The sequence below is a fragment of the Carettochelys insculpta genome, chromosome 29, assembly GCF_033958435.1.
Source record: "Carettochelys insculpta isolate YL-2023 chromosome 29, ASM3395843v1, whole genome shotgun sequence".
NCBI lineage: Eukaryota > Metazoa > Chordata > Testudines > Carettochelyidae > Carettochelys > Carettochelys insculpta.
Window position 1 is genome coordinate 2,269,719 of NC_134165.1, and position 19,029 is coordinate 2,288,747.

The 19,029-nt window shown below is 66.3% G+C and overlaps 1 protein-coding gene across 1 annotated transcript; it reads right to left on the reverse strand.

The window, feature by feature from the left end:
- Positions 1 to 658: 658 nt before the first annotated feature.
- ZSWIM4 (zinc finger SWIM-type containing 4) lies at positions 659 to 17,167 on the reverse strand. The gene is given in 15 exon segments (XM_074980236.1): positions 659 to 3,512; positions 3,916 to 3,997; positions 4,392 to 4,555; positions 5,570 to 5,727; positions 6,093 to 6,228; positions 6,343 to 6,600; positions 7,033 to 7,170; positions 7,456 to 7,770; positions 8,159 to 8,338; positions 8,802 to 8,952; positions 9,205 to 9,353; positions 9,640 to 9,996; positions 13,083 to 13,284; positions 16,837 to 17,002; positions 17,004 to 17,167. Coding segments are annotated over 15 exon segments (3,486 nt in total). The 3' UTR covers positions 659 to 2,646.
- Positions 17,168 to 19,029: the final 1,862 nt, after the last annotated feature.

Consider the following 19,029-nt stretch of genomic DNA (forward strand, 5'->3'; position numbering starts at 1 on the left):
AGGAGCTCCGTTACACAGCCCGGGGCCCAGCCCTACTGGCCCATTATAGCCAAGGGCCTGGAGCAGGTGTGGGTGGGGCCAGCTGCCAGCCCCGCCAGCCTTGCTGCAGGCCTGGGACCCATGCCGCGCAAGGCGGCATCTGTCCTGCGTGGCCCGGCGCCATCCCAGCTCCCACGCAGCATTCCTGGCAGGAGGGAGCTAAGGGCTTTTGCACCACTGCTGTGGGGGACACCCGCAATATCAGCCTGGGGCCAGCCAGCACCTGGCCAGCTAGGCGCCCCCCCCCGCCCCGCCGAGCCAGGCACGGAGCAGTGGGCACCGCAGGGCGATTCCTTGCATCACTTTCCTTCACCAGCTGCTCCTGCAGGGAGGCCAGAGCTGCCTGCACAACCAGCCCTGCACCAGGCCCATGGCTCTTAGCAAACGAGAGAAGAGGGGCCCGGCCTGACCTTATTGCGGTGCCCAGCAGTTACGGGCATCATCCGCAGGCTGGCTGGTGTCCTCCCTTCCTGCCCACCATTGCTCCCAGCCAAGGGGCTCGCCCCACTTCTAACCTTCTAACTCCCCAGCTGAAGGTTACCCCTGGTCCCAGTGCTGCAAAGTGACTCCAGCCATCTCCCTCCTGGGGGCATCAAGGGAAAAACCAGGGTCGTTTCTGAATGTTAAACCTTTTACAAAAAATACAATACAATAAACAATTCAATAAATAGAAAACAATTACAAAAGTACAGGTTTGTTTGGGGGTTTCTGTAACAGCAGCAGGGAAACCAACCAACCAGCGGGGACAGTAAGGGGCCACAGGGATCGGAAGGGCTCCCCCGAGAGCTGTGCAATACAGAATCTCTCAGCTGCCACTTCTCGGGGATGGAGGGGCAGGGAGGGTAAAATCCAACAGCCCCTCGCCCCCCCATCTGTATTACTGTGTTAAATTATCTGCACAACAAGCCAGTCTGTACCTGCCCGGCGGACGCTTTCCTGAGTAGAATTTGGCAGAGGAAAAAGGACTTGTGCCCTGTGGCAGAGGCTGAGAACTTTCCTTTCTCCCCCATCCAGGAACCAACCCCCCGCCCACCTCCTGGGAGTGCAGCCTGGCCCGAAGCGGGTGAGGGGCTGAGGTATGAGGCTACAGCACAGGAGAGCACCGGCCGCCCCAGCGCTGGGAGAGACCCCCTGGGGAAGCCCTTCATTTGTGGGCATCAGCAGCCCCCAGCCAGAGGCGCATGGCCCAGGCTGCATCCCCCCGACCCTTCTTTGCTGGGATTGACTGAGCCATGGGGCACCCCGGTGGATTCAGCTCTTCACCCTCTTCCTGGGGTTAGAGCAGAGATACTGGGGGGTGGGGGTTAGGACCAGAGATAAACAGCGGAGTGGGAAGGGTACGCACGCTGGCATGGCCCCGGCTGGCGAGGAAAGCCCCAGTGTGGCAGGTCAGGGCTGGGCACAGCCAGCTGGAGAGAGGGGTCAGCAACCCTCCCCCACAGCCAGCAGAGAGGCAGCCCAGCGCTTGGAGGCTGCAGGTCCCAGGCAGCAGGATCAGGGCCAGAGGTTGACAGGTGGGAGCGGGGGAACGGCTAGGCTGGGTCTCTCCTCCCCTGCCCCGGCCAGAGCTGGGGGCTGTCCGGCCTGCATCCCGCTCATCCCGAAGCCAGCTCGGGGGCACGCGGGCACCAGGGTGACGGGCACTTGCAGGCAGCCCCAGGGCATCTGGGCTGGAGAAACGGCGGGGGTGTCCCCGAAGCCTCTCAGCGTTGCCAGCAGCTGCTGCCCAGCCATGGTGGGGAAGGGCCTGGGTGTCTGGGCTGCCTGGGACCCTCCCCAGTGTTGCAGCTCCAGGTTCTCACAGCTGCAAGGCGCCAGAGGGGAAAGCAACGGGGCAGGGGGAGCCAGAAGAGGCGGCCCTGGCTTTGCTTTCCCCCCGCCGTCTCCAGGAGGGGGTAGGACGATGGGGGCTTCGACCACTGGGGGAAGTTAGGGGCACCACTGGCCCCAGCCCAGGGACAACCCCAATTCCGGCTCCCGCACCTGGCTGGAGAGGCCCCCCAAGTCTTGGCTAAAATCGTAGGCAGTGCCAAGCCCAGGATCGGGCCCCTGCTGCTCGGGGACTGGGCCCCCCTCCCCGTTCTGTGCACCAGGCTGGTCCCCGCACCGCCTGGGTCTGTCCCTCCCTCTGACACCCCCAACCCCTCAGCGCGGAGATGATCCTCCGAGACAGACCGTGGCAGCCACAGGCGTCCGGCGCTAATACTGAAATCTGCAACTCCCCCCGGCCCCTCCCCATATAAACTAAACCCTGGACAGCAACAGGATTCTTCACCGCGACCCCCCGACACCGCCCTGGCCCATTTGGATCAAGGGCTCCCCCTCAGTGAACAGGGGACCCTGCCGAACCACCCCCCTCCCTCCATCTGTGGGGAGCTGGGGGTCCCTGGCTGAATCCATAGACAGCCTTCAACTGAGCCAGTCCAGCTCCAAGGAGGAGCAGCCTGCGGCCCCACCCCCACGGGGCGGGAACAGCTCAAAGCCACACCCCCATGGAGGGAGCAGCCTGTGACCCCACCCAGGAAGGGGGAGGGACCAGTCCATGGCCCCACCCCCAAAGGGGGATGAGCAGCCCCGACGGGGAGGGAGCAGCTCCCAGCCCCGCCCCTAGCCGAATCGCTCCCGCACCAGGAGCATGAGTTTCTTCTTGCCCTTGTAGGTCTGTTTGAGGCTGTCAAGGAAGTGGCGGAACTGGCGGGGCCCCTCGGGGGCCAGCAGGAAGGTCTCGCGGGCCTTGCCCAGGAACTCGATGAACTCGCCGTAGTGCCGGGGGCTGATGTGGGTCAGGCGGGAGTGGGTGGTGCTGACGTAGGCGGCAATGGCCGCCTCCAGCAGCTGGCCCAGGGGGGCTTTGTCCTGGCCGGGGCTGGCGGCGGGGGACTTGGCGCTGCTGCGGCGGCCGGGCGTGGGCGGGGGCAGGCTCCAGCGGCGCAGGATGTCGGCCAGCATGGGGGCGCACTGCACGCTGCGGATGACCAGGGGCACCAGGGCGGCCAGCTGGCTCTTGCCCAGCGAGTGGCTGAGTGAGCAGGCCCAGAGCACGTCGTTGAGGGCCGGGTGGGTGTCCTGGTTGAAGGCGATGCTGAGGTGGGAGAAGGCCAAGGTGGCCAGCTTGTAGGCACGCAGTGGCAGGCCCCGGTGCTCCATGTACCGGGCCAGGGTGAAGAGGTGGGTGTGGCCCACGCCGGCTGCGCCGGCCGAGTCCAGCACGATGTGGTAGGCGGCCTCGAAGGCGGCGTGGTCCTTCTCGCACAGCGTCAGGGCCGGCAGCGAGCAGTTCGGCGGGTCCTTCATGGCGCACTGCAGGGCCACCGCCCGGGCCTGGGCGCACAGCTCGTCCCGCTGCCTGTAGGCCAGGTTGAGGCGCAGCAGCGTGGCGGGGGTGGTGCCCGTCACGGCCACGATGGTGGTGGCCTCCAGAGGGGTGAAGAGCGTGTACCAGTTCTGCATGATGTTCATCAGGGCCTGCACGCCTGCGGGGTGGGGAGGTGTCAGGGCAGCTCGTGGGTCGTCCCCCTCATCCCCCGACCTGGTCAATTCCCCCACCCAGCTGCCACCTCCACTGCTGGCAGGGACCATCCCCACTGGGGAAAGCAGGGACCTGCCCACCTCCAAAGGGGATGGGAACCCAGGAGTCCAGGCACCCCACCCATCCCCTGAGCTCACCACTCGGCCCCCCTCCCCTGCCTGGGACGGGAACCCAGGAGTCCTGGCTCCCATCCACGCTGGGCTGGTCCAAGCCGTGAGCAGCTGGTGCTGCACTAGAGGAAAACGGCAGCACAGGCAGGGGAGTCGGCTGGGCAGGGGCCGTTCCCGGGGTGTCACTGGGGGGGAGCCGGGTCCATTCCACCCTCCCGCCCCGGTTCAGCCACTCACCGATCTCGGTGGCGCAGCTCACCAGCCAGCGCACCATCTCCCGCCGGCGCCAGGTCATGGTGTTCAGAGTCATCCGCATCACCTGGGTGGGTTGCGGGGGGTCGGGGGGAGGAGACAACTCGTTACAGTGCCTGGGGCTTGGCCACTGCATGCCTGAGCCCCCGGCACGGGGAGCCCACCTACAGCTTCAGCCCCCTTCACGGGAGCAGCCGAGAGCACCCAGGGAGGGGTCGCCCGCACCCCACGGGGGAAACTGAGGCACAGCACGGCTGAGACCGGCTCGAGGTCACCCAGTGAAATGATGGCAGAGGCAGGAGCAGCATTCAGGTGTCTTGACTCTCAGACCACAGCTGTTCTACCCACTTGAGGAGCCCCACTTCCTGCTGTGTTATGCAGCTGCTGTGCCCCACCCCAGAGGCGGCTGCATGTCCGGGCTGGGCGAGCGACCCCAGCCATAGGCCCCCTCCACCGCGTACCTGAAGGCCGAGCTCCAGGGCGACGTTGAGCAGCGTGGTGTCCGGGGGGGTGCTGGCTGGCGTGGCCGTCTTGCAGGCATCCTGGGCCAGCTTGAACAGGAGGGCAGGAGAGTGGATGTGCCGCTGGATGGAGCCCAGCACCGTGTGCAGCCACGTGGGGTCTCCTGCGGCGAGGATCAGGAGCAGGGGTTAGCCCCCGGGGCAGCCCAGGGAAAGAGGTTCCACGGGGCAGGGCCATGGCGGGGAACCCCCAGGGGCTGGCTCCCAGAGAGGCTGACGCCCGGCTCCTGAGGAAGGGGCTACCAAGACTTCCCCCTCTGGGGGGCGCCAGCTGCCCTCGGCCAGAGGGTGGGAATGTAGGACAGCCCCCTATCTGGGCTGCCTCCCTGGTGCCTCATTTGCCCTGACTTGGTGCCGCAGCCTGGGGGAGCCAGGAAACTGACCCGGCTCTGGGCTCCTGCCGCTCACGGGAGCCAGATGCAGCAGCGCCGGTCACTTTCCCAGCTCCTGCAAGTGGAGGGGAGCGGGGAAACTGAGCGTGCGGCTGTGCCTGGCTCTGAGCTCCCCGCTGCTCAGGGGAGCTGGGAACCAGACGGGCACGGCTGCCCCTTACTTCGCTCCCAGCGGTTCCAGGAGCTCTGGCATGGGGAGGTCGCCTGCAGAGCTGCAGCTGGTCCCTGGCGCCCCAAGGCATAGGGCAGCCGGGAGCCACAGCTGCCCCTGCAGCCAGGGAGCACCCCACCAACCAGCAAGGTGGCAGCCCACCTAGGATAGCCACTACCTGACTCAGGGTGACCGTCTGTCCCGTTTTGGCTGGAAGCCCCTCAGGGTGTCCAGTATTTAGCCTGTGGGAATATGGTCACCCTAGGAATGGGGCACAGGCTCCCCACTCCAGCACCAGGCTGGGCTCTCCCCTCTTTGCCCAAGCAAAGGGGATGGGGTGACCCTGCCTGGCCTGCAGCAGCTCAGCATGGGTGAAGAGAGCTGATCCCAAGAGCTGGTGTAACTGCCCACAGGCAGACTCAAACCAGGGACCTCTGCAGCTTGGCCTAAAAGCTGCTGGCTCCAGAGGTTCCCCAGTTCGAGTCTGTTCAGGGGCAGTTAAACCAGCGTCCAACTCGCCCCTCTCTGCCCTGGAACAGACCCCCGGTCGCCCTGCACCAAGCAGCCGGCTTCACCTTTGGCGGCGGTGAGCATGGTGGATGCCAGCTCACACTGCCGCGTCTCCAGGTGGCCCAGGATGAACCAGCGGGGGAAGCGGTTGGCCAGCATGGAGTCCAGCGGGCTCTGGTGGAGGAGGTCCCCAGCCGGCAGCACCGTCTCCAGCACTGGCAGCCTGCGGATAGCAGAAGTGGGGCAGGTGAGAGAAGCTGTCCCCTCGGGAACGTCCGGTCCCCCTGCATCCCCAGCTCAGCAGAACACACAGCAAAACGTCCGGTCCCCCTGCTGCCCCCCAGCCCTGTCTGAGCCAGGGAGAGAACCCAGGAGTCCTCAAGGCAACAGGAGGGGGCTCACTGCTTAACCCCCTAAGAGCGTGGCTTGGAGGAAATCACCTTGCGGAGGTGTGGATGGGCCCCTCCCTGTGCAGCCCCCCAAGGCGGGGTGCTGGGGGCACGGCTGGTGATACCCAGGCTGCGCTGCAGGGCGGTGGCGGGCTGGCTGGGTAGCTGGGGCCAGCCAAGGCCGGCGGGTGGGACCTACCTCATGGCTCTGAGCGCCAGGCGGTAGGCGAGGTCGGCGTCGTGGGGCAGCAGGGCAGTGAAGAGGTAGCGGGCGAAGGCGTGCATGGGTACGCTCTCCCGGAACACCACCTCCCCGAAGCCGCTGAAGGGGCCGCCTGGCAGGGAACAGACGCCAGGGTGAGGGGCTGCCTGGGACCCGCCCCCAGAATCCAGTGCATCAGCCAATGGCAGCCCAGCCTGCACCCCAGATCCCAGCCCCCCGTCTGTACCTTCCAGCAGCAGCGCTGCCTGCCTGCGCAGCACCTGCACCAGCCGCTCGTCCAGCTCCATCTCCTCCAGCAGGGCAATGAGCTGCTCCTCGCTCCGCACCACCTTGTCCTGGGCGTGGAGCCCCTCGGGCATGGCCCGCTGCTGCCCGAGCCCCGCCAGCGCCACCTCCAGCGCCAGCGCCCAGCAGGACTCGCCTACGCCGCAGGGCACCGGCACGTGCTGGTACAGCTCCTTCTTCTTCCCCTCCGCTGCCGCCTCTGCGGGGTGAGGGGAGTCAGCCACAGCCGGTGCCCCACGGTGTGGGGTGTGTGTGTCACCCAGCCGGCACCCCATAGTGTGTGTGGGGGGTCACCCAGCTGGCGCCCCACGGTGTGTGTGTGGGGGGTCACCCAGCTGGTGCCCCATGGTGAGGGGGGGCGGTTGTCACCCAGCCGGCGCCCCACGGTGGGGGGGGCGGGGTTGTCACCCAGCCGGCGCCCCATGCTGGGGGGGGGGGGGGTTGTCACCCAGCCGGCGCCCCACGGTGGGGGGGGGGGGTGGGAGCAGCCTCAGGCCGCATGGGGAGAACAGACACCGATGCAGACCCCCCAGTCTGTGCCAGCACCTCCCCCGCCCACAGCAAGCCCCCGGTGCCGAGGGGTCACCCGGATCTCACCCCCCCGCCAGACAGCATAGCCCCACCCCCGTACCTGGCTGGAGCGACGGCCCCTCAGGGTCCGCACGGCAGGGCTCCAGCAGGGCCCGGCACAGGCAGCCGATGGGGTCCAGGGGGTGGCCCACCCAGCCCTCCTGGTTGGTGATGGATGTGCTGCCCTTGTGCAGCAGCTCTGCAGGGGGTGGGGGGAAAAGGCCCATGAGTCACTGCCTCCCCCTCCCCCACCAGCTGAGCCCTGCCGCACTCATTGCATGCCACCCCCCCAAGGCCAGCGCCTCTGCTCCTCCATGCCCGAGTCAGGCAGCCCCAGCCCGCGGGCCCACCTGCTATAGCTGCAGGCCGAGGCCCAGAGCAGGGCAGGAGACCCAGGTAAGCTGGCTTGCGGCTGGCTCCGCCCACTGCCCCACCCCCCCCAGGCCTGGAAGAGAACCCAGGCGTCCTGCTGCCCCGCCCCCACCTTTCTTCTGCTGCCGGTAGCTGTCCAGCTGGTGGCGGCGCTGCAGGCGCAGGGTGCTGACCAGGGCGGTGGCCAGGCGCAGGGCCTCCCGGGGGTAGCCGTGGGAGCGCAGGGCCTCCACCCGGGCACAGGCGGTTGGGAAGGGCTCCCCCAGCCACAGCGGGCGGCCCTGGGGGTCGAAGCAGAGCTTGTCGCTGGGGCCCTGGATGCCCAGGCCGGAGCCGTCGTTGCCCAGGATCCTCTGCAGGTGGCAGTCGGTCCAGCGCAGCTCCCCGGCCCTGAGGGCGCGGCCGAAGACGGTCTGGTGGGTGGGCGCTGCCGGGGGAAAGCCAGAGTCGGGCCGGGGCAGCAAGAGCGGCCTGTCCCTCTAGGGCCGCCAGCTCCCACCTGACCCTGTGCCAGGGGCTGGCTGGCCCACGGGGGCAGAGAATGGGGCAGGGCCTGTCCCTCTAGGGCCGCCGGCTCCCACCTGACCCTGTGCCAGGGGCCTGGCTGGCTCAGGGGGCAGGGAATGGGGCAGGGCCTGGCTCCTCTAGGGGATGCAGGGAAAGGGGCCCAGGGACACACTAGCTCCAATCCAGGGTTGGAGGAGGCTGCGGGAAGCTGCCCTGGGCTCCAGGGAACAGGGAACTGCTCCCACCTCCACCCAGACTCCCCAGCCTGTCCCCCAAGCCCCCTCTCCCCAGCTGCGACGTTGCCCTACCCATGCTGGGAAAGGAGGGGGGCTGCAGGGCTGCGGGGGCTCCGGGTGCGTCGGAGGAATAGTTGCCCTCCTCCAAGGGGCAGACGTCCAGCTTGTTCCACTTCCTCAGGAGCGCCAGCCACAGGGCACGTTCCTCCGGCTTGCAGTGGGGGTTCAGGACCACACACACCCACAGGGCCCCTGCGCAGGGAGAAGGGGTGAGGCTGGTGCCCAGCTGCCCACCAGTACTTCTCCCAGGCTGCAGGGTGAGAGGTCGAGTCTGGAACACAGGCCGGTGGGACGCACGGGCGGCAGGTCGGCAGTGAGGGGCACCGGCAGAGGGTGGGAGTTGGGGGGCCGCGGGTCGGCAGTGAGGGGCACCGGCAGAGGGTGGGAGTTGGGGGGCTGCGGGTCGGCAGTGAGGGGCACCGGCAGAGATGGGGGCGCGGGGGCTGCGGGTCGGCAGTGAGGGGCACCGGCAGAGGGTGGGAGTTGGGGGGCTGCGGGTCGGCAGTGAGGGGCACCGGCAGAGATGGGGGTGCGGGGGCTGCGGGTCGGCAGTGAGGGGCACCGGCAGAGATGGGGGTGCGGGGGCTGCGGGTCGGCAGTGAGGGGCACCGGGAAGATGAACCTGGGCGGCGCTAGCCTAAGATGCCTCCTTTACCCAGCTCGTCCCACAGCTGCCGGCACTTGTCCGTCATGCCGGCTCCCTGCTGCCTCCACAGCGCCAGGCGCGGGTCCTCCAGGAACTGCTCCGTCATCAGGATGAGCATGCGGGCGCCGTTGGAGTCCCGCATCCGCAGCATCTCGCGCACCTGGGGAGGGGAGCAGCTCGGGTGGGGCTGGGACCCCAAGAACCCAGAGCCCTGGGGGTGAGGAGCTCAGGAGCCCCCCAGGCCAGGGTTATTCCCCCCCGCAGCTCCAGCAGAGAACCAGGGCTGGACCACCCACCCCCAGGGGAAGAGGGGTCTGAGCGTGTTCCAGCTGAGGTGGGAAGGGTGGGGGCGATCAGCAGGGACCCATCTGCCGAGGGCAGACAGCGGGGGCCACAGGTTGGGGGGTGTTACCTTGTTGAACATGGACTGCAGCTGCTTGCTGGCTCCATAGTAGCCGCCGTTGGAGAGGAGCTGCCGGACCTGCTCCTGGATCTGCTCCTCGTCCAGGTGCCAGCGGTTGGCGTCCTCACTGCTGGCCCCTGCTGTGGGGTCTGGGGCACCTGGGGGATGGGGGAGATGGTCACCCGGATGGCCGAACTCCCCCAGGACCCCACCTCCCTGTCCTAGGCCCTGGGGATGGGATGGAAAATGACTGACCGGCCCCTCGTGTTCTCGAGCCCGTCTAGTGTCCTAGAGCCCTGCCCAGCCGCCAACAGGAGAGCGCGGCGGGTCCCAGATTCTAGAGTGATCCAGAGGCCCCAACTCTGCAGCCAATCAGGAGGCAGGTCCCAGATTCTACAGCCACTCAGAGGCCCCCGTTGTGCAGCCCCGCCCTCCAGCCCGTACCGTGCACGCGGTTGATCTCGGAGCCCAGCAGCAGGATCTCGTCGGCCAGGCGCTGCGCGGTGGGCAGCACCTCCGTGTGGTGGGCGCTGATCAGGTACTGGACGAACTTCTGCAGCTGGTCGCGGTTCATCTGGGAGAGGGTCTCCGAGATGGGCAGGCGCAGCTCCACCTGCCGGGCGTGGCGGATGCGGTGGAGCGAGAGCGCCACCACGTGGGCGCAGTAGAAGATGTCCCGGTTGTCGCAGGCGCAGCTCACGGACGTGATCTTGCAGCGGTCAAAGCTGATGGAGACGTGGAAACTCCGCTCTGGCTCACTGGGGCCGGCCGGCTCGGTCACGCTCCCGCTCAGGTGGAAGCCTGGGGACAGGAGGGGACAGGGAGGCTGGGGAGGGCTGTGGCCCCCTGCTCCAACCGCTCGACCCCACTGCTCTCCCAGAGCTGGAGGGCAAAGCCAGGTGTCCTGGCCCACAGCCTTCCCCGTTCTAACCCACTACGCACCCCTCCCCCGGCGCAGGGGCAGACGAGGGGAGCCCCTGACTGAGCGGGGAGAACAGACTGATCCCCACTCTGTGCCCGTGGAACAGCCAAGTAACCCGGCCCTGTCAACTCACACACGGCGAACGTACCCACCCACCCGGGCACCGGTTCTCCCCACCGGGCTGTGTCCCTGCCCCGACCTGCACCAAGCACCCGGCGGGTCTCGACCTGTGCGGCCGCTTTAACCGCCCCAGCACTCCGGGCGCCCGACGTTCATTCCTCCTGCCCGGCCCTCGCCTGCCCTTCCCACTGCTCTCGCTCCTGGGTGTTGTAGAGCCCCCGGCACTGCCTCCCATGCCCCCGGCTAGCTGTAACCGACACCCTTCTGTGCGTGCGGGGCTATTGGGCGTGTGCGCCCACACACTCTCGCGCACACACACACGTGCACTCGCACACACGCACACACACACACACACACACGCGTGTGGCTCCTACAGGTTGGACTCCCTGGTCCAGCACCCAAGGACCTGATCAGTCCCGACTGAGGGAGTTCTCTGGCCCAGGGGAGATTAATTGCTGCCCCTCTGCTGATGGGCTCTGGGCTCTCCTGGGTCCTTCAGCAGAGAGCTGGGCTCCCCTCCGGCATCCACGAGCCCCTGGCCCAACTCTGCTGCAGGACATGGCCACCGACTGGGCTCCCTCCTGGCCACTGGCCACTGGCCACTAGCCCCAGCCGGATGCCCCAGCAGCTGGGGTCCTTGCCCCCAGACCTCAGCCTCAGCTGGGCTCCACTGCTGATCCAGCCCCAGCTGCCAGGCTCCATGCCCCCGGCGGGGCTCTGCTGCCAGTCCCTGCAACCCCAACTGCCAGTGCCTCTACCAGCTGCTGGCACCCTGGGCTCACTGGTCCAGCTACGTCCCAGGGAGCGCCAGACCAGAGAGGCTCAACATCCCTGCCCCCCGCCCCAGCGTTCACACCCTGGGCTGGAAGGAGCAGGTGTTTGCAGGTGAGCCGCTGTGGGGCTGGGCTGGCGAGAGCCAGCTTGCCCTGTGCAAGGAGAGGGGAGTCCAGCCTGCTGGGCACACACCCAGCCCTGGCAGCAGGGGACTCACACGAGGGGGTGGAGGGCGACCCAGGCTGTTAGTGGGAACCCTCCCACAGCTCCCCTGCACACAGGTGGCAGGGGCGGACGTCCCACCGAGACTGGCCTGGGGCCAGGCGGTGACTTATCAGCATGCTGAGTTCCACCCTGAGGCCTGGGCCGAGCTGCCTCTGGTCCAGCTCCCACTGTACTCCCCAGCCATTTCCACGCCTCTGCTGGCAGCCGCACCAGCGCCGGCCCTGCCCGGAGCGTGAGCAGGTGGGTTTCAAACCTAGTGGCTCGGGGAGTTCCAGGGCTGAGCTGGGCAGGAGATCAGGGCAGCCTCGCAAGCTGCGACCGCCAGCGGGGGCGGCTAACGAGCGGGGGAGGCAAAGGGCCAGGATCTGCAGCTCCGGCTGGATCAGGAGGGGCACAGGGGCTGTCCGCCTGGACCAGAGCTGACCCCAGCTCCACACCTGCCCGTGCTTCCAAGGACAACACCCCAGGGTGGGAGGTAACCCACCCTCCCCAGCTCCCCCCAGGAGTCTCCACTGCCCACTACGAGGGGGACCCAGCCTCGGGGAGGCGACGTCCCTTCTGGGCCTGCACCGCCGTGGCAGCCTGGCTTTACTCCTTCTGGAGCCGGGGCTCACAGCCGCACTGATCTTCCGCCTCGGAGCCGCCCCCACCCACTGTCCGCACTGCACAACAGCCCCCAGCAGGACCCACTTCGGATGTTTAACTGGAGCCAGACGGATGTGGGGGGCTGATGTGGGGGCTTGGGCAGAGCCCAGGCTTAGGGGCAGAACTTGGCTTTAACTGCGGAGAAAGCTCTCACCCTACCCGCTGCCTGCCAGCTCCTGCAAGCCCGGCTGCAAAGCCAGGGCTGGGCGCTACCATGGGGTGAAGGGTTGGGGCGCCCTCCCGCAGCGGGGGGAGAGCAGACGGCCGAGGGACACGGGGAGAGGCAGGAGCCCTGGAGGCCTCCACCGTTGCATCCATGGGAGTCTGTTGAGGACTTGCCAGACACAGGAGGGGCCAGTTTCACATCCGCCCCCAGGAAGCCCCCGGCCGGCGGCAGGGCCACAATGCACTTAAGGCAAAGCCGCCCTGCGCGGCACCGTTCCCCAGCCCAGGCCCAGCCCCTCCCCGATCGCAGTCAGGGGCTGGGGCTGGCAGCTGCACAGCCCGACTCCCCGTCGCGCAGGGTGTGGCCCAGAGATCCCCAACATCGGGCTCTCCGTCAGGCTGGGGGCTACGTGGGGCCCCCCGACAGGGCCGGAGGGAACTTGCCATGCCCGATGCTGCACGGACGTGATCCAGGCCTTGGCAGGCCACGCACCACATGCCCCCACCGCAGCTCGTACAGGCCCCTACGGCGCCACAGGGCAACCACTGCAGAGATGAAAGAGCCTCAGGAACATCCCTTTTTAGATACGGGGAAACTGAGGCCCGGAGCCATGCAGTAACTCACCCGAGGAGCCGGGCTCAGCACAGCGGCTCGAGGAGGGAGCAAAGGCTGCGTTCAGCCCCCAGAGGGCCAGGCTGAGAGGCGGCGTTCCCGGTAGGCTGTGCTCAGGAGAGTGCCGCCCAGAGCAGTAGGATTAGAACCTGGGACAGGAACCCCTCTTGGGTTTCTAATCCAATGCCTCAACCGCTCAGCCAGCACAGCTGTGCGCCCCCAGCCTAGGGTGTGTCTGTGGGTGGTGCACATCCGCACACACTTCAGCGCCCAGGAAAATTATTCTGCACATGGCTGGAAAAGTTGAGCGGGAACGTTGCTGCCGAGTGTGGGGATTCTCCCTCGGAGCAGCCTTTGCCAGCTGCAGCTGCCCTCCGCCGCGGCCCCTGCCCTGTTTCCACGCCGCCCGCGGGCCACACTCACCCACTTGCAGCACCCGGTCGACAGCCCCGGACTGCAGCAGCTGCAGGCCACGGTTGAAAGGCACCCGGGAGTCCCGCTCGCCTTCCGGGGGGTGGCAGCCGAGGGACGAGTACATGCAGATCTCCCGCTCGCTGCGTGGGAACGACCAGAACACGATGCGCTTCTGCACGGGCTCCGGGACGCGGCAGAACCGCTCCTCCACCTGCAGCACAGGGGGAAGGGTCGGAGCAGCTGCCCTCTTCCGTCAGGAGCCTGCTGCATCCCACTCCACCCGGGCACTGCTGGGAGAGCAGCCCCCTCCCAGCCACACCCCTGCAGGGTGTCAGCGCTGCTTCCTGCCCCCCTCGGCCAAGTCCACGAGGTGGTTTCCAGCTGAAAGCTCCTAACTCAGCAGGCCTCTTCGTGCCTCGCACCACAGGCAGCAGGACTCCTGGGTTCTCTCCGGGGCGGAGAGTGGGGTCTCGTGGTTACAGCAGTGTTGGGCGGGACAATGGGACAGGACTCCTGGGTTCTCTCCGGGGCGGAGAGTGGGGTCTAGTGGTTACAGTGGGGGTGCAGGGGGGAGGCAGAGTCAGGACCATATTCTATACCCAGCTCTCTCCTGGATTGGCTAGACAGCCCTGACCAAGTCCCTGCCCCTTCAGGTGCCTCAGTCTCTCCATCTATAAACCAACCCAGCGCCCGATCTCAGCGCTCTGAGCTAAGGGGCAGGGGGGGCTCACGAGCGGACACCTGCCCCCAACATGTCTCAGGCAGCGACTCCAGTGCTGCTGTGCCTTGGCGGACAGAGGCCTGCAGAAACGGCCAGGCCCAAAACCTCCCAAGTGGCGCCAGAGTAGCAGGGACGTCCCAGGGCCCCCAGCTCGGCCCTGTCTGTGGCTCGGACGGCCCCGCGCCTGGGATGAGCCGTTTCCTCTAGAGGGGGAGCTGCCAAATCCACCCCTCATCACTGCCATTGTAACTGCAGGGCCGCCCAGTCCCTGGCCCCCGCATGGGCCAGGCACACCAGGGACGGACCATGAGCCCCACTCTGCAGGGGAGGAAAACAGACGCATGGGGGAGGGGAGCGGCCGGGCTGAGACCACACGAGGAAGCTGTGGCGAACACCAGGTCCTGCATGTCGCACTGGGATGGCTCGTCTCACCGCGGGCCCAATCCTGCTGCTTTGCAAAGTGATCCTGTTGCCCTCCACTGGGCAAGGCCCCCAGGCGAGAGGTGCAGGATCAGGCTCCTTGGGACCAGCCTCCCACCCTCCATTAGGGAAGGATGCTGCTCCACGCCCCTAAAGCCCTGCAGGGTGTTGTTCCCTAGCAGTGCCCGCGGTCAATTTCCCCCACCAGGGAAATGCCAGGGGTCAGAAATGAATTACCGCCGCGGTTCAGAAAGGGCAGATTTAGATCTCCATGATGCAGGGGCTCAGTCCCGAGAGAGAGAGAGAGAGAGAGAGAGAAAAGCCACAGTCGGTTTCACCACGGAAAAAACAGGCCAGCCTCATTCGCATGGCTTCCTCTGACAACCCCCTGCCGTCCCACAGACAGGACCAGAAGCAGAGAATCGAACCAGAAAGTGCGTCCGACTTCAAAATAAACAGTGTCGCACAACGGGGGCGTGTCCTGGCACTCAGAGAGCTTCGCTAGGGGCCGGGTGTGAAATATCCCCAGGGGGTGGGGGTCTATTTTACCTTAGGTCCTTCCGAGAGTCTAATCGGCTTTATGGTATTTATCCTCCCCCTCCCCCAGGAGACAGAGCAGTGCTGTCAGCCCCAAGGTGCAGGGGGGAAACTGGGGCACAGAGCAGGGACTCACACAGCACGTCTGTGTCAGAGCAAGGCATGGACCCCAGCTGTTGTGCTGACCACAGCAGGCAGCCAGCTGGGAAAGCTATTACTCAGGAGGGCCAACAGGGTCAGGGGCTAGAAGGAGGCAGTGACCAGAGCTGAAAAGGCGTATTCACGATCTCGCAGTCAGCTGCGGAGGCTTCATTTACCACGAGGACCCTTGGAGTCAAAACCTGTCTGGGACCCATCTGCCCCAGAGGGGTCCTCCAGTCCCGGATCTTCTCCATCTCTGCCCAAATCAGCCAAAATCTTCCGCATCCAGCAGGCCACCCCCGTCCTGCAACCAGGAGAGCCTGGGGGCTGCGAGGCCTAGGTCAACAGCCAATGACCTAAGCATTGGAGAGACCAGCCCTCTAGAGCAGGAATGTGGAAAGTGGGGGGGCTTCGGGGGGGTAGGACATTTTGTAACAGGGGGGCCCAGCACAATCAGCTGCTGGGTCCAGGGTTGGAAGAATCATAGAACCCCCAGGTTGGAAGAGACCTCAGGAGGTCGTGGAGTCCAGCCCCTGCCCCACGCAGGCCCAGCCCTCCCAGCCAGGTTCCTTCACCTCATTAACAAGGAAGGCCGCAGCGGGTTACGGGGTGTAGGGCTGGGCACTCACAGTTCTGCCCCGATTCACAACGGTTTTACAGGCGGCAGGTTTATCTCCCTGTGCCCACTGAGACGGTTTGGTTGGGTTTTCCTGTCAGTGCTGGTCATTGACATTTCCTTCCCTGGGGGTGACATTACACAGGCTGGGGGCTGCTCATTGCACTGGATGAAAACTGAGGCCCGACATTAAAACTTTGCTCGCCCCTGCGCTGGAGGGCAAAAACCACACCGGCGAGTGGGTCTCCAAGCCTGCGGCTCCGGCCCTCAGCTCCCGGACCCCCTGCCCTGAACGCAGCTGCGGTTTGGGCAGCCTTTATTACTGGCAGGTCCCGGACTCACCCACCTGCTCCGTGTGTCAGCGGGGCTGCTCCCAGGCTGGAAGGAGCTGCCCTTTGTAAAGTCACCGCTCTCACGGGCGCTATGTGCCGGGGGGCTGGGGGCCGCGGGGAACGGTTCCTTCATCGCGGAGGGTGGGGGGGGGGTGTCAGGACAGGAGCCTCCCGTCGGGCAAGTTTCCCAGCCTGACTCGAAACCAAATCCCTTCCTGGTGAGAGACGCGCCCCAGCGGCGAGGATGTGGGGGGCTGGGGCGGGACAAGCAGGGAGATGGGGAGACCTGGCCCAGGTCTGCTCCCCAGGGCTCAGCCCCGCGGGGTTTTGCCCAGACTAGTCCCGAGCCACGGGGCGGAACACCGCAGCTCCAGCGCACCCGCATCCCGGGCACCCGGCTTGAGAGCGAGAATCTAGGGCTGGCAGGGGCCTCTGGGCCCCGCGGCAACGCCCCCAGCCCCCCAGTAACTGACCAACCTCCCTCTGGGAGGCAGCCAATGGGGGGCTGGGCCCGACTGCCTGTCACCCCACAGAAAGGTCAAAGGGCCGCCCACCAGTGTACACAGGGCTGGTCCCGCCGGGTGTGGAGTCTCCACTTCCTGTTCCCCAGCCAGTGTCACCCGGCCTGGGGGCAGACCCCTGCCCCCGTGGGGGGTGACCCCGGCTCCGGGTGGCGGGGAGAGGAGATCGGGAGGCGGATAGCCGCAGGGCCCGGCAGATGCTAGAGGAAGACCCGAGCCGTGCACCGGGGGCAGGGGGCTGCGGAAAGGTTCCGGGGGTGGAGCAGGAGGCAGAGCCACCCCAAGGGAAGAGACGGCGGAGATGCCCAAGGGGGCTGTAGGGGCAGAACCCAGAAAAGGAGCGGGGCGGATGGGGGGGCACCCGAGGGTAGGAAGGCGGCGGGGACGGGAGGAGGACAGGACGGGGGGGCGGCTGCCCCGGTGGGCGGAGGGGACACGTGGCGAGCGGGAGGACCCGCGGGGACCGACCCCTCACCTGCTCGAAGGCCCAGGTCTCCGCCACCCGCTTGGCACTGAGATCCAGCAGGGTCTCGGGCCGGCCCACGGCGGCTCCCCCCGGGCCGGCCCCCTGGGGTCCCCGCCCGCCGCCGGGGGGGCAGGAGCGCCGCTTGGCGGCCGGGTGTTCCATGAGCTCGATCCCGCCCGCCCGCCGGCTCCGGGCTCGGGCCCGGGCCGCTCTTGCTGCGCCGATCCCCGCCGCTTGCGCCGGCCGCGGCCCGGAGATGCGGCCCCTTTAAGAAGCTCCACAACAATGAGCTCGACGGTCGCTTGATCCCCGGTTTCCCCTCCCTCCGCCTGGCTCCCATTGGCTGCCGGGAGGCAGCCCCCGCTCCCCAATGGCGAGACGCCTTGTCAGTCAGTGGCCGGGCTCCCCCTCCTCCCCCACGTGGGAAGTCTGGGGAGCGCCGTCAATCAGGGAGGAAAGCCCGCCAATCAGGGAGCGCGGAACCGGTAGCTGCTGCCCATATATGGGGCTGGTGGGCGTGGCCACCGGGCGTTCATTCCCAACATTCGAAAGAGGCTGGAAATGGCAACGACGTAGCAACCCAGCGGTTGCAGAGCGTTCCGGCTCGGGACTCAGGCTCCTCCCCCTCCCCGCCCAGGTGCACCAGCTCCGCCCCCTTCATCTCAATCCCTTCTAGGGACCCCCCCAGCTCCACCTCCCCTTGCACCTCCCAGCCCCAGGACACCCCTCAAATGCACCTTCCCCTGCATCCCCCAGTACAGGGACATCCCCACACTCCACCTGCACCACCCAGCCTAGGGACTCCCCTCCCCCCACCGCATCTCCCGCTCTGGGGTACCCCAGCTTCACTTGCCCCTGCACCTCCCAGGCCTGGGGCACCCCCCACCCCACCTCCACCCACACCTCCCAGCCCGAGGACTTTCCCCAGCTCCACCTACCCCTACGCCTCCCACCCCAGGGATTCTTCCCTGTCACCGCCACCTGCCCACCCACGCACACACTGGAGTAGTGTGTCCAGTTTCTGGCACCGCATTTCGGGAAAGATGTGGAGAAACTGGAGAAGGTCCAGAGCAGAGCAACAAGAATGACTGAAGGTCTAGAGAACACGACCTGTGAGGGAGGATGGAAAGAGCTGGGCTGGTTTAGTTTAGAAGAGAGAACACTTAGAGGGGACATGATAACTGTTTTCAAGCACCTAAGTGAGGGTCACAAGGAGGAAGGAGAAAAACTGTTTCCCTGGGTCTCTGAGGATGGGACAAGGAGTGATGGGCTTAAACTGCAGCAAGGGAGGTGTAGGTTAGACATTAGGAAAAGCTTCCTAACTGTCAGGGTGGTTGAACACTGGGATAAATTGCCTGGGGAAGTTGCAGGATCTCCATCCCTGGAGATACTGAAGAGCAGGTTGGACAGACACCTATCGGGGCTGGTCTAGATGGTGCTTGGTCCCACCGTGAGGGCAGGGGACTGGACTCGATGACCTCTTGAGGTGCCGGCAAGTTCTAGTGCTCTCTGATTCATCTTTCCAGACCTGGGGGCTCCCTTGGCCCCAGGGATCCTCCTGCTGCAGGCAGATCACCCACCCTCCTCCTCTTGGCAGGGTGCACTCAGGGCCACGGGCCTCCCGCCCGAGGGCAGCACATTCCCACTCGTCTCCATGCCATGCACACCAGTGCAAGGCGTGAAAATCGCCTTTCCCAGGGAAGGACTCGGAGCACTGCTATTTATCAGGGAGCCATCGATAATAGCCAAGGCTCACGAGGACGAAACGGGCTGGATGCTAGGCAGGGCATCACCCCTAACAGCAGAGGTTTGCCCAAGCGTCCCTCCCTTTCTGTTCCTAGCCACTGTCGCCCCCTCTCCAGAGCTGGCTGCCGTTCATGGCTACTGTCTGGCGTGTTACCTGGCACAACAGCAAAATGACCAGCCTCAACCCAAGATGCAGCTGCGCTCCTCCAGGATGAGTCTGGAGCGAGTGCAGCCTCCTCAGTGACCATCACAAGGGCCACTAGTGAGGCGGGTTGTACCCAATCTTCCCTCTAATTGTGGACACCCGTGCATGGAATACACTTTGCTCTGTGCACCAAGGCTTGTCCAGCTGTGCACCACCACCAGAAACACACGCTGCCGGCGGTGCGTGCTCTGCTAATGAGCTGAGCTGCATTTGCATCTCCCTGCCCAAGTGCTCAGCATGCAGGGAACACC